Source organism: Triturus cristatus, chromosome 2_2 (genome assembly GCF_964204655.1).
Source record: "Triturus cristatus chromosome 2_2, aTriCri1.1, whole genome shotgun sequence".
NCBI lineage: Eukaryota > Metazoa > Chordata > Amphibia > Caudata > Salamandridae > Triturus > Triturus cristatus.
The window spans coordinates 200,982,809-200,996,709 of NC_140582.1; the positions used below are offsets into that span (position 1 = coordinate 200,982,809).

At 44.3% G+C, this 13,901-nt stretch overlaps 1 protein-coding gene across 1 annotated transcript in view; it reads right to left on the reverse strand.

The window, feature by feature from the left end:
• LOC146862013 (alcohol dehydrogenase 1-like) overlaps window positions 1–13,901 on the reverse strand; it is a 216,511-nt gene that overhangs the window by 35,775 nt on the left and 166,835 nt on the right. The window contains exon 8 of the mRNA XM_085641171.1: window positions 7,637–7,775. Coding sequence (XP_085497297.1) covers window positions 7,637–7,775 — 139 coding nt within the window. The remainder of the gene's footprint in view (window positions 1–7,636; window positions 7,776–13,901) is intronic.

Below are 13,901 nucleotides of genomic sequence, written 5' to 3' on the forward strand. Positions count from 1 at the left end.
GAGATGCGATTTTAAGGTCACTGCTTCCTCCTACACCCGCTATTTCTCTTTCTATGTTAGACAGCTTAACATGCTTCAGACAGGACTCCTTTGTGCAAGTTTCTCTTTCTGAATGACTACAAAGGCTGCCTTTTCTTATATTTGATTGCCTTGACAAACATTTTTCCCACAATTTGCCAGTTTTCTTAGTGGGTTTTTCTACTTGTGCTATCTGTGCATGAATGCAGAGGAGAATGATCAACATCATCATTGCCAAATGCAAATTATGATTTGCATTTGATAGTAACACAAAGCTGTGCAAGGGGGCGTCTATTGGTTGTGCATAGGCACTCCCAGGGAACCACCCAAATGTTTTTCATTCAACAGTCTTGTCATCAAAGAAGTAATTTCAAATGTTGCAGTGATGTTATCAATGATGTCATAGAGCACGTCATGAGTGATGTAATATGGGAGGAATAAGCAGTACATGGAGAGGGTGCGAGGTTATAGTTACTTTATGGCCCGAGTTATTGTTACCTGAGGTAACTATACCTGGTGAATTTCAGTGTTTTTTTCATTCAAAACAGTATCTTGTAACTGACATTTTCACCTAACTATAATGTCCCTTTAACCTTTGTTTTTTTAAATGAATTCCTAAGGTTTTATTCAATAGAAAGTAAGATATTATTACCACACCTTACTATGATGTCAGTTTAACCTTTGTTTTTTCAGTGAATTTCTAGTTTTTTTTTTTTAACGTAAAGTAGTATTTTATTACCATAAGTACTGTCAGTCCCACACTGAGCATGGCCTTAGGCCGTGGGCAGTATGGGGTTGGCTGCAGTCCAACCTTTCACAAGCAAACAACCCCCAAACTGCACATGACCTTTGGTCATTTGAGGCCTGGGGTTGGGCCCTATCTCCAGACCTACCTCCCACGGTGCACAGTCTCCCTCGCAGATCAACGTGCGGTTGATCTCATAGATCCTGGTCACACTCGGGTGTACTTAGTGACTTTGCCAAAAAGTCACACCACCAAAATATAAAAAGTGGGCCTATTGGCTTTATCAAGGAGTGAGCATATGAATATATTTTTTAAAGTTCTATCATCTTTGCCCAAAAATCACCAATATTTTTAATCAAATACATAATTCAGTAATTCACAAAATGTAATGTTTTATTATGATGATTAACACAAATTGTTTTATTTAGGAAAATAAAATCAACATGTCTGCGAGTCCTTTTTTAACATAGTATTTACGATTGCCTACCGGGGGCACCCACACTGCTAGAACCATTGGCGTGGTGGTGGGAGCCCCAGGGCCCCTCGGTCACAGCTGATTCCCCAACCAGCACCATACTGGGTGATGCGGGAGGTGGCACCTCCTTTACTTCCAGCCCGGGCTGCAGCAGCATCTTTTAACTGCTCTCGTCAGGAGGGAGCAAAGATCTGTTCCCTGACTGGGAGAGTGCGGGCAGGGTTGCCCACAGTCTTACGGACACGGAATCACAGTGTCCCAAGGGTAGGTGCCCTGGGATTTCTGAGGCCAATATCGGTTCAGGGAGGTGGGCACGCGGTTCCTTAACAGACTAGGGGAAGAGTGGTAGCGCATCCCTCTGCTCTTTGTAAAAAAAGACACCCCTTGGGTATGAGGTACCAGGACCGGGCCTTAAAAGGCTCTGGGAGGAGAGACACATGACCCCCTCCCCAACAAGATGACCTGCCCCGGCCCTGGGCTCTGCCCAGCCTGGGGGGTTCCTTTTCTAAATAGCACACGTGCACAAGTACAATGCAGCTATTCAAAGTAAAGCTATCTAATGGTTGAATTGGGCTTACTCAGTGTTCTATATTGTGTACTATGCTCGGATAGAGCATCAATTAATTTTTGTGCAGCTCAACTGATAAAGAGGGTTAACTAAAAGTCTACTATATGTATGCATTTTAATGGTGCAATTTTTTTTTTTGAAAAACAGGATGTTGGCAAGAAAGATAAAGCGGTCTTTAGATCCGGCCTAAAAACAATGATCGTGAAAAACTCTACTTACCATTCACTCATGTGAAAGGTTCAACTCTAGCCTCCTAATCACCAAAAGGACTTCTTTAAGAGTGAAAACCCAATTCAAGTGGACTGGTTTGATTACTTCCTGCTAGCTTTCAACCTTATCTGCATCTATATTGTTTTATGGGTCAAAATGAGAAACCAAAGGTCTGGGTAAGGAACTTCAAGGACACCAGCAGCTCTGTAAAATAATTGTAGACTTCTACACAATTATTGAAGCTCAGACTGGAACCATGATGTTACACAATTATTAATTTAACATGACTGAAGCTGCAGATGATTTTACCTCCCTTAAATAAAAAAGGCAGATTAAAACAACTCTTATCAATGGCTCTCAAGAGAATTATATAAAGAGAGGAAACTACTATGGGAATTTAGGAAAAGAAGCCATCTTCTACAAACCCTACAAATCTAAGACTCAACCATAAAGCAAACTACATACTCCTATTTGAGGCCAAGGCTTTCTTTGTGGAATCTGAAATAAACATGGAGAACAATTCACCCAAAAATCTTTTTGAACTTGTCAAAAAGCAAGCCAGCCCTCTTATCTTTCTTGACATCTCCAATGGTAAGAAGAACTGCAAGAAACTCTTGACCTTCTTCCTTGACAAAATAGGACGTATAGAAGTGGATTTTGTCTCTGACTATTCTGACATACACTTTAATGTCTTAAAAAGTAAACACACATCAGGTCATTTTTCTAGAAAATATCACAAATAGCTATGACAAAGACAATTGCAAATCTTAAACCATCATCTCACTTCCCAGATCCTTGCCAGCCAAGATGTTAAAAGATATCAGCCCAGCCCATCACTCATTCCATTTCTGACCCTTAGAGTAAGTTTCTAGTGCCCTGATACTTAAGCAAATCATCCTATTACTAAAAATAACAAGGAGCAGATCCTTACGATTTGTCACTTGGCGACCTACTGTGTTAAAAGAAAAGGGGGGAGGTGTTTAAATCCCGTCCATTACTTACCACTAGTTGACAACATTATCGATCTCCTTTTCTGCCTTCTAATTTGACAGCACATGCGAGGCGTCACTTCCTGAATTCTTTCCTTTTCTTTCTGTGGCACACGGACCAAATACAGATTGATTTATCCTAATTACTGCCCCTTCACTGGGTGAGACTTTGAGAAAGTGGGTTTCTGTTGCAGTAAACCCACCCTTTCTTTTTTTTGTTGCCAGACTACTGATGCTCTTTGACTTGATGTGCTCTGGGGCCCTGCCAATCAAAACCCAATTGGCATCTCTGGCCACATGTCAGCCCCTCGTAAATGGTACCATAGGTACCCACGGCACTGTGACCAGAGAAGGCCCCTAAGGGCTGCAGCACTTATTGTGCCACCCTTAGGGGCCCTGTACCTCGACACACACACACTGCCTATGCAGGCTGAGTGTCTTGCTACAGAACAAAACAGATTCGACATGGCACACATCCCGGTGTGCCATGCCCACAAACACACTGCCCTGGCATACCTCACTCACCCCTCTAGCTGGGTGCACTATGCCAGTGGTGAGGGTACAGGTGCATGAGCTCCGTACCCCTACAGTACCCAGGTCCATTCCTGGGCACTGTAAGTGCAGTGCTGCCATTAAGAGTATATGGTGCTGGGAGGTCGTCATCACGAACTCCACAGCACCATGATGGCTACACTGAAGACTGAGATGTTTGGTATCAAACTTCTCAGCACATTAAACCCACACTGATGCCAGTGTGGGATTTAATGTAAAATGCACAACAGAGGGCATCTTATAGATGCCCCCTGAAACTAACCAACAACCAGCGTCCTGACTGAGAGGCTGCCTAGGCTGCCACCTAGCAGACATGTTGCTGGACCCCTAGGTAGAGAGCCATCCGCTCTCGTGGGTCTGCAACAATGCACATCCTGGGCGAGGTGCTAGGTCTCCTCCCCCAGGATGGGCAGGGGAAGCTTCAAAGGCATGCCGCCTTTGTAAGATTCTCCAGGCCACTTGCTGTACTCAGCAACTGGCCCCCACTGATTCTGACCCCCACTCTGGCGGGAAGACTGGTGGGAAAGCCCAAGGGAGGAAAGGAGGTGTGCCAGCCTCTGCCAACCCCACCCCTCAGGTGGGAGAGGCGAGGTGAAGCACGACCCCGGGCTCTCGCCATCTTCAGGATGGGGAGCCCTACCCAATCTGGACTAGGCTCCTGCTCCCACAGGAGAGTGGCAGGCTAGGGGGTGTACCCACCCCAGGGAAGGGACCCATTGGTCCCTGACCTCTACCTACCTGTAACGCCCATAAATTTAGTATTTAGGGGCACCCTGAACCTTCTTTCCTCAGATCTCGAATCTGAAACAAGCAAGAAGAACAAGAAGAAAGAAGACCTGCCGTGCAGCTGCTAACAAAAGGACAACACCAACTGACTTGGCCCCAGCCCTACAGGCCTGTCGACCCTCGAACCTCCTCCTGCTAAAACCCCGGCGTCTCCAGTGGTCAGCAACCTTGAAAACCCCAGAGGACCTGACTGCCTTGTGACTCTGAAAGACTGGGACTCCCACAAGCAGTGGTTCTGCTCAGAGCAAGTAACAAACCCCCGGTGACAGCCAGGAACCGCGACTCCTGCACACTCTGCACCCGCCGAGCCCGGCCTGTGCCTGAGTGGGCAAAAACAATGAGGACGTCCCACCGGCGACTGTGACCAAGAATCCAGCACCCAAGGACCCTCCTCGATGCTCCAGACGACGCCTGCAGCCTCAGAACCAGGGACCCCTCCAACCGCGACCAGGAGAGGGTAAGATTTCCCAACGCCAAAAGGCACCCCTGCACATGGTGCCCTGCGGCCCCCTGTGCCCAACTCCTGGGTGCCTACCTATCCTACAGCTTCCCAACTTACCTCTCGAAGTGGTGGTCGCACCTGAAGAATCTCCGTCCCAGAGCTTTCAGCCTTTGTTCATCTGGTAGCTTCTCCATTGAAATCCATTGAGCGCCCGATGGCTCAAAAGCACCCTGCACCCAGCGGCCCGAGTGCCCCTGGGATTGCAACATCTATCCTATTCTACTTCCCCACTTGCCCTGTGTAGGTGACCAGGAGCCCAGCTCCCACAGCCGTGTGGCCTGCCTGCTAGCAGCCACCAACCAAAGGCCCCCTGCCCCCCATAGGCTAACATTGGGCCTAACTCTGTGCTTCCCGTGGGCTCTCGCGGACTGCCCTACATAGTAGCCGCTCTCCTGAATTCTGTCATATCAAACTCCCGGACCATTCAGCCCTGTGTTAGACGCTGCCTCGATTGTTGGACTTTTGGCCCGTTGTTCTTATGTAGTGGTTATAGGAAGACAAGACCCATTTCACGATAAGACTATTTGACTAATGACCTAGGAAATCGTCATCTGAGGAGTCCCGGCAGTGCAGACATTTCGTGCTTTTGACCGGCGAACGTTCCTCCCAGGCCTACGACACCACCCGGTGGATGAGTGGACTGACACGAACCTACTCGCTGCAAGTTTTAACGCATTTCCTGTGGTATTCCTCATTTATCTTTATTGTTCAGGCACATCTATCAGCCAAACCTCTTGCTTGTTCTCTCGCGTTTACAAACAGCTTTACCTGGTTATTAACGTCCGTTCGGCCCCATGGACTCTGGACATGTATGTACCCTTACGCCCTGAAGAAGGTGATACCCCGGAAAGGGGGTTGAACACCGAAGCGCGCATCGGCGTTTTGATCCTTTTTGTCCCCTACATATGTATTTCACTGTTTGATTTATGTTAAGATGAACGAGTGTTGATTCAACTAATTTATTCAATTTTTTTTTTTTTTTATTTCGTACTTTTTGATACATAAGGTTATAAACTTTGAACCGTATACTAGCAACTTGACTGTTCTATGAGAAAAAAGTCCTTCAATGTTGCAAATGTATAGGGACCTTGAATTATAACCATGTACAACCTGTGATGAATGTTAGGTGTGTGATCACGGTTTGAATGAGTCTATTTGAGTATGAGAATGTATGAATGTTGTGTATGAAAGGCAGTCCATGGGAATCACCACTATTTAGGCCACAGCAATTGTTGTACATACTCTATTGTGTAAACACATGATCTATGCACTTATTTGTTTGCTTTGAATAACAGAAAAACAAAAATAAAATGTTGTTTAAATAACTTGATTTATATTATTGTTTGAGCGCATGGCTTAGCCAGAGTGGCACATTTATTAAACGACTTAATTGCGTTCTTCAAAATAGATAGGTAGAGCAAACTGCGGGTTACCTAACTCTCTCTGCACCCGGCTGCCCCTGTGTCGCTGAGGGTGTAAGAACTGTACCTACCTGACCCTGAGAGACCCCTGAGTCTATGCCCAGAACCTTAACTCTGCCAGTCGAGTACTTATCTGAAAGCCGATAACTCACTTTTTGTCCATAGGGTAACATTGACTGGTTTCACTTGGAAATTCTTCTAAGTGTCGAGTTTTGAAACTTTAAAATATTCACTAAAAATCAGCGGAATAATGAAAACGAAATTACTCACCTGTTATCAGGAGAAATCCCAGTGCTGGATCTTGGTGCCCAGCACTGACCCTGAAAAGTAATTACAACTGTACTTACTGATAACTTGATTTTCCTCAATAGGATAACATTGCCTGGTTTTTGCCAGAAATTCTTCGAAGTGTCGATTTTTGAAACATACAAATATTCCTTAAAAGTCGCCTGTGTAACAAAAACGATGTCTTTCAACTGTTTACAGAAAATGCACCAGTGTTGAATCCAGGATCCAGTAAGAAAATCATACGTAAAATAACTGAAATTGCATTTACTTAAAAACTCCCATTGAGCTCAATGTTATGATTGTGTTTGAATTGTGTTGCCTATTGCAACAACTGTAACTATTGCATTTAAAAGTCTATTGCTTATTGAAAGGATACAACTACAGCATTTTATTCTGAGAAAGTATTTTGATACCTATTGTTGGTTCTAAAATAAAACACCTATATATTTTTATATACAAAACAATTGGCCTAGAGTTCAGTTCTTGAGTGTGTGAGACCATTTGCTGACTGTGTACAACAAATGCTTTACACTGTCCTCTGATATTGCCTTACTGCTCGACCAAGCTACCACTTTAGAGAGTAAGGTTATATCTAACTTTAGCCTCTGCCAAACCTCTAGGGACTGTGGACTCTGTGCACACTGAACCTTACTTTGGTGCAGTATATACAGAGCCACTTTCTTACAGAGACCTATCGGCTTTGCGAATGCTTGTTTGCTACAAGTATGTGTTCAGATATTGGGTCCGGTAAACCGTACAGACCTGAAAAGCCATTTATCTGTGTAAAACCTAGGTCAACCCGTGTTCCCGCCCCTATCCCATAGTTGAGACCTATCTGTGGGCATAAAAATGTTCCCATCCCTTGATTCTGTGAACCAGAATCTGTCATTAACGTTCGAGGACGGCCTTAAAATTCTTTTAAGGAACTAAGACTGATTTAAAACAGCTTTGAATCACACTCCAAGTGTTCATTTTGTCTGAAAAGTCAGAATTTGATACAATGAAAGGTGCACAAGTGACGTAGGAGTCTATAGTAGTAAAGTTTAAGCTACACCGACACAACTAACGAAAGACATGCTCACCTTTCCCCTTTGTTCAGCAGGTCAAATCCTTCATTGATTTTCTCAAGCGGCAGTATGTGGCTCACCAGCCCGTCAAAGTTGAACTTCTTTGCCAAATAATCACAAACTAGTTTGGGGACACTGTCTTTGCCTTTCCATCCTAAAAAATAAGCACAATGTTAGCAAAAATATTTCCCCTTCCAGCTCTTGCATTTCTTAGAGGGCCTCTGCACTGCACAGAAAAGTTGTTCCGACAGGCAGAGAACTCAAATAACTTGTAATGTACTTGCAGAGAACACCCATGCTAACAGACAATGGGTCCTATTCACAAAGGTAAACTGAGACAAAAGTCTAACTTTACGACTTTCAGTATTCACAAAGGTAATTTACGAGTAGTAAAGTTAGACTTTTGTCTTAGTTAAATTAAGTTTTACTCTTAAGTTTAACAGAGAGCAAAACTGAGACAAAATTCTAACCTTACTACTCGTAAATTCCCTTTGTGAATACCGAAAGTCGTAAAGTTAGACTTTCGTCTCAGTTTACCTTTGTGAATCAGGCCCAGAATAGTTAAACAATTTGCATCAGACATGTGAGGACCATTGAGCCATTAGTCACAGAGCTCGCATACAAAACTGCACCATGCACAGTGATAGGTTGAGCAGCCAAAATGCTAACTCTTCTCTTCCTATATAGGTAATGGCGAAGTGTTTACGGTTGTTGCTTGGGTTTGAGGTACTTATTGGAGTGGGTGAGGGCTAAGCATGTTTCCTCAACATGCCAGTTGCCTGGAGGAATGAGTTGTTCATCAAAGAAACCCACTGTCCTGTTGCCATACTAGCATAAAATAATGTGTCTGTTTTTAGAATGGGACAAAATTCAACCCATCAAGACCGATTCCCAGCATGCCTTTCCATGTCAGTTATTTTCAGCATTAGGCCTACAAGTAGCCTTCAAGCAGTGCCTCGTCCATTCACAGGTTATTACCTCTGGATTCTTAACCCAGGATCTTTCTTTATGCTCCACTCCACCATATCCCAGTTTTCACCTACAGCCATAACCTCGGGTCTTACGGGCCACTGTGCTGCTAGATGGTCCTGGAGACGGTCTGGAATCTTCCACTCTGCAGCTTGAGACCAACATTTCTAAGCCTGAAGCTCACACTTTTACCCCATCACTGCAGTCAAGTGATTACATCTCATACATTTTCCTAAAATAACTGTTTCGGCAAACAAAGCTAGGTCCCATAAGGGTGATAATAGTAAGTACTTGTTCTTATAAAGCAATTCAGACCACACTTATGTATTTCAATCAATGTAAAGAGCAAGTTTTCTAATTACCCAATGTAAGGGTGTGTTGTGCCTGCGCACAGCTGTCGCACCGGCACTGGCGTTAGAGGTGGGCAAGCAGTAATCATCACCACACGTGGTGGGCCGCACATAAAGGATTCGGAGACAAAGGTGTAATTAGCGGTTTTGCACTGGTGGTCTCCCAGATCCAACCTGCTCAGCCGTACCTTTTATAAACCTCGTACCTTGTTTTTCAGGATTGCACCAAAATGCACCTGTGGCGTGGGGAACAAACCAATAACACTCCTCCTCACATGGGTCTGGGTCCATAGTGGCAAGTACCAGTTGCATCACTGATACAACATTACATTCCTCCTTTATTTAAGCAATAATCAAACATACAAAAACTTACATTACATCACTGCAGAAATCGTAGCTGAAAGGATCAGTTCATCAGTTACTTACAGTAGGAACAGGTGTCAGATCAAAGTTACAACAGCATGGAAAATGATAGGTTTCCTTAAAGTCTACTTCTGGCATCATGCCACATGTTCTCACATCCGATAAGATGGCACTGGATTATTTTTCATACCATACCTCGAGTGAGTGTCTCGACCTACCAGCACGTCTGGAGAGTCTCGCTCAACATCACCAACAGGAGAACTTGGACTGCCGCTGACCGCACCATCTCCGCTCACTGGCTCAGGACGACTACTTGCCGGATCATCGGTCACCAAAGACTCTTCACCATCAGCCGGGTAGCTGGCATCCTCGGGGACTTCAGGGTCACCACTAGCTTACTGGTAGAATTGCTTAAAATGGGAGACATTCCAAGAGATTTCCTTGTTCCCTCATCGGGCTGTCACTTTAGTGCCGTAGATATTGACAATAGTCCACTGGTGATGCTCAAAAGGTAACCTGCACTTACTGCATGGGAAGAGGTCCTTCACTAGCACCTAGTAACAAGGCCCCAATCTTAATCGACGATTGCCTGGCTCTCTTGCGCCGGCTGGCGTGGGCATTGGATAGTTGCCTCCTGAATAAAACTCTTTGATCATCAATAGAACTGGGAGTCCAGTTTTGGTGGTGGGGAATGAAGTCTTGGACCACTCGTCCCATGACTAGATGTCCTGGGGCTTGCTCGGTGGTGGAGAGGGGCGTTTGATATTATTCACAGAGGAATGAGTCAATGGCTCATTTGTAAAGAGGTCGCCAACAACTTGCCTAGGGTAGCGAAGAAGAAGAACGCCCCGCAGGAAATAAGATGGTTTAATGCAGAGTGTTCTAGGGCCCAAAAAGACCTTAAAGCCTTGCACATAGTCCCCCGTGATAAGGCCTTAATAAGTTCGGCAAGACAACTTTATAAACAAGTAATTGGGCTCAGGAAGGTTGAATTAAGAAGACTTGCCTGGGAAGACTTGGAGAGAGCTAGCGCTCTCAAGGATTCCAGGGGCTACTGGGAAGTCATAAACCGTCCTTTTTTCACAGACGCTGTTAGAAACATGGAATCAACTAGAACAGGGGAATCCTGGGTAGACCATTTTTCGAAAATATTTAATCCAAACGGCGTATCCTTGCAACACCAAAAAGACCACACAATTATTAACTTGGAAACTGCGACCCATTTGAGTTTATCTATTTCTGCCAGCGAGGTTGAAGAGGCGCTGATAAAAGGCATCTCTGCAAAAGCCCCAGGGCCAGACGGGGTACCCCTAGACATATTTAAGGGCGATCTCCAATTATGGGCTCCATTTTTGGCAAATGTTTTTAAAGCAAAAATAGTGGGTCGCATCCCTACTACTTGGAAAGAGGCCATGGTGGTGCCGATATATAAGAAAGGCAACAGGAATGATCCTGTATGCCATCGGCCCATATCCCTAATTGATGCAACATGTAAAGTGCTGGGGAGAGTAATTCTCGCCCGTCTGGAAACCTGGGCTAATGACTCTGGTCTTATATCTCAATCACAATATGGTTTCCAAAAGGAAATGGGAACGAATTAACAATGTCTCAACCTGTTCCTAGTTATGGGTAAGTACATGAAGGCCAAGGGTGGGTCAATCCACCTGGCCTTTATGGACTTCTCTAGTGCCTTTGACACAGTCAATAGAGGGAAGTTTTGGACATTGATGGAAAGAATGGTCTTTGAGGAAGCACTTATTACTTTGTTGCGTTGATTGCACTCGACAACCTCTGTCTCTATACGCTATGGACCAGCGGGCGAAAAAACTAGACCTATTGCGTCTACTGAGGGTGCCAGACAGGGATGCATATTGGCCCCCTTTCTATTCCTTTTATATACAAATGGGGTGGAGAAATTTTTATTGGATCAGAAGCTGGACTATCCGAGCATTGGGGGAAAGCGGGTTCCCCTTTTATCATATGCGGATGACACGGTACTGATGACTTTAACTGCTAATAGCCAACAAAAAACTTTAATGGCTTTTACTGACTTTATGATAGCACTGCATCTAAAAGTAAATTCTTTTATTATGGTGTGTGGCCCAAAACAAACAAAAACGAGGAAATTTGTGGTAAAGGAAAATACTGTAGACAAAGTACCTAATTTCACATATCTGGGGAACGTCTTCAACAATAAACTGAATTGGGATCATCTGATTATAGTGAGGGCCAAACACACTAGCAGAATCATAGAGGGTTTGTTCCGCTTTGCATGCAAGTTGGGTCATAAGCCGGTCACGGAAATGCTTACCTTGTATAAATCAAAATGCCGGTCAGTCACAATTTATGGGGCAGGAGTATGGGGCTATCAAAAATGTAGCCAGATGCAAATTCTGGAAAACACATTTTTAAAAAGACTATTGATGGTCCCGATTAGTTCTCCTACGAAATGTTGTCACTCCGAATTGGGAGTGGATTATGTTGAAGACCGAATTAAAATTGCCCCATTAATTTTATGGGCAGAAAGTGTGGTCTTCAGAGGAATTGTCAATCACTAGAGAGAACATGAAAGACTGTATGAGTCTGGAAAATGTATCGTCCAAACCTTGGCTCAGTTTTGTTAAAAATGTATTCAATAAGATTGGTCTGGGAAATTATCATGACAATCCCAAAAGCATACCAGCTAATATGAAACCAATCATAAAAAATGCCTATTACAAAGAATTAGGAATGCTTGACTCGGTCGACGAGCTTTTGGTTTATAGGCAGCCAAGAGACCAGGAATTTTATTTATCTTTTAGCACCCATACACAATCACGCTTCCTTCTGACTAGGTTTCGTTTCTGCACAGTGCACTTTCTTCTGGCTTTTCCTAACCCAGTGAGCTGGTGTGAGAGACTGACTCCCTGTCCACAATGCACTTTATGCTCTTTTGCACACTATATAAGAATATAAGGGCCCATTTTATTAGGCCAATTTTGAAGGAAATGTGTCCTAGTTCGCATCAAGAGGGTTTTAATTATTCATTATCTTTATCTTCGGTTGCCATCTGTAGTGCAGTGCTTAATTTTATTAGAACTGCATTATCAATTAGGAAACGTTATGAATTGCGTTAGGAAATCCGGGTAATGCTATTGAAGGGTTTAAATCCATGCAGTTATTTCCGGATAGTGATAGAACACGCTGAAAGCTTAAGATCATGTTTTAAATTTTTTCATATTGTGAAATCTAAGTATTTATCCACCCCAAATGTTGTATTGGAAAATGTTAAAGATGTTTTATGTATGATGCTTACTTTTATGACTCAATGAATCGAATAAAGTTTATTTGATGATGAGTAAATGGCTCACTCACAAGGCTGCTGATTTGCATGAGCAATCTGAAGAACTTTATTCAGTGTGCTCATAAATCATTCTACTTCCCCATTGGCTTGCGGCCAGAGGGGGTGACATTCTTGTGAGTGACGTTTTAAGCTTTCAGGTATGCACCCACTTCCTGTGCATGAAATTGGGGAGCGTTGTCAGTTCGTAACTCTCACAGCAGACCATGAGTGACGATAGCTTGCTCCAGCTTGGGCAGAACATCATGCACACCCTTGGTAGCAAGGATTTTTACTTCAGGGTACTTAGAGTAGTCATCACTGAGGACCATGGCATATCTCCCGTCTGGAAGACTACTGAAGTCTAGACTGACACACACTAAAGGCTGTTGGGTCTCCTCTCAGAAACCAAGGGAGTTGGAGGATCAGGTTGTCCAGTAGCTTGGACTCATGGGCAGGATCAAAACAGGGTCCCAACGAGCTCATCCATAAGCGTGAATCATACTTTTGTGCATAGTCGGTTCTTGGTCTTGACCATGCCCTGGTGACCCGCATGAGTGAGTTGCACAACCTGATTTGTGAGACTAGCAGGGGTAACTAGGCAATTCCCTCTTAATAGGCATCCATCTGGGTCAATTACCAGTTTGTGTCGCACATTGCAGAGACTCTCAGGATGCGTTGATCCTCAGGAGTGCGCTGAGACCAGTTGGCCTTGAATGGATTCCATTTTCTACTTTGCAAAACCTCCAGCATTCGTTGAAGGCACTCATCTTGGGCAGTGGCCTAGCATATTGTGTGCACTGAGACTGGAAGTGGTTAAGACCGGTCTGAGACATACCTCACGTATTCCTGCACTTCTTGTGCTCCATCGTCCTCTGTGGGGGTGGCAGCCCGTGGGTATCCTGACAAGTAATCAGCCGGAGTGGTTGACCTGGAGCGAAATTCAATCTGACAGTTGTAATCCTGTGGTTGCAACATCCATTTCTGTATTATTGGTAGAGGTTTAACGCCGTTCCGCTGAACAGGGAGAGGAGTGGCCTTTGGTCAATTGTGACCACAAAAGGCTGGCCATAGACATATTGGTGGAAATGACAGTATCCCCAGTGTATCGCAATGGCCTCTTTTTCAATCTGTGAATTGCGTTGCTTGGTCTCAGTAAATGATCTACTCGCAAATGCCACAGGGGTCCACTCTTCGCCCTCCGACCGCTTTATCAATACAGCTCCCAAATCCTTTGGGCCAGTGTCCACAGAATTGGTAGTGTCCTCCCGGGGCTCAC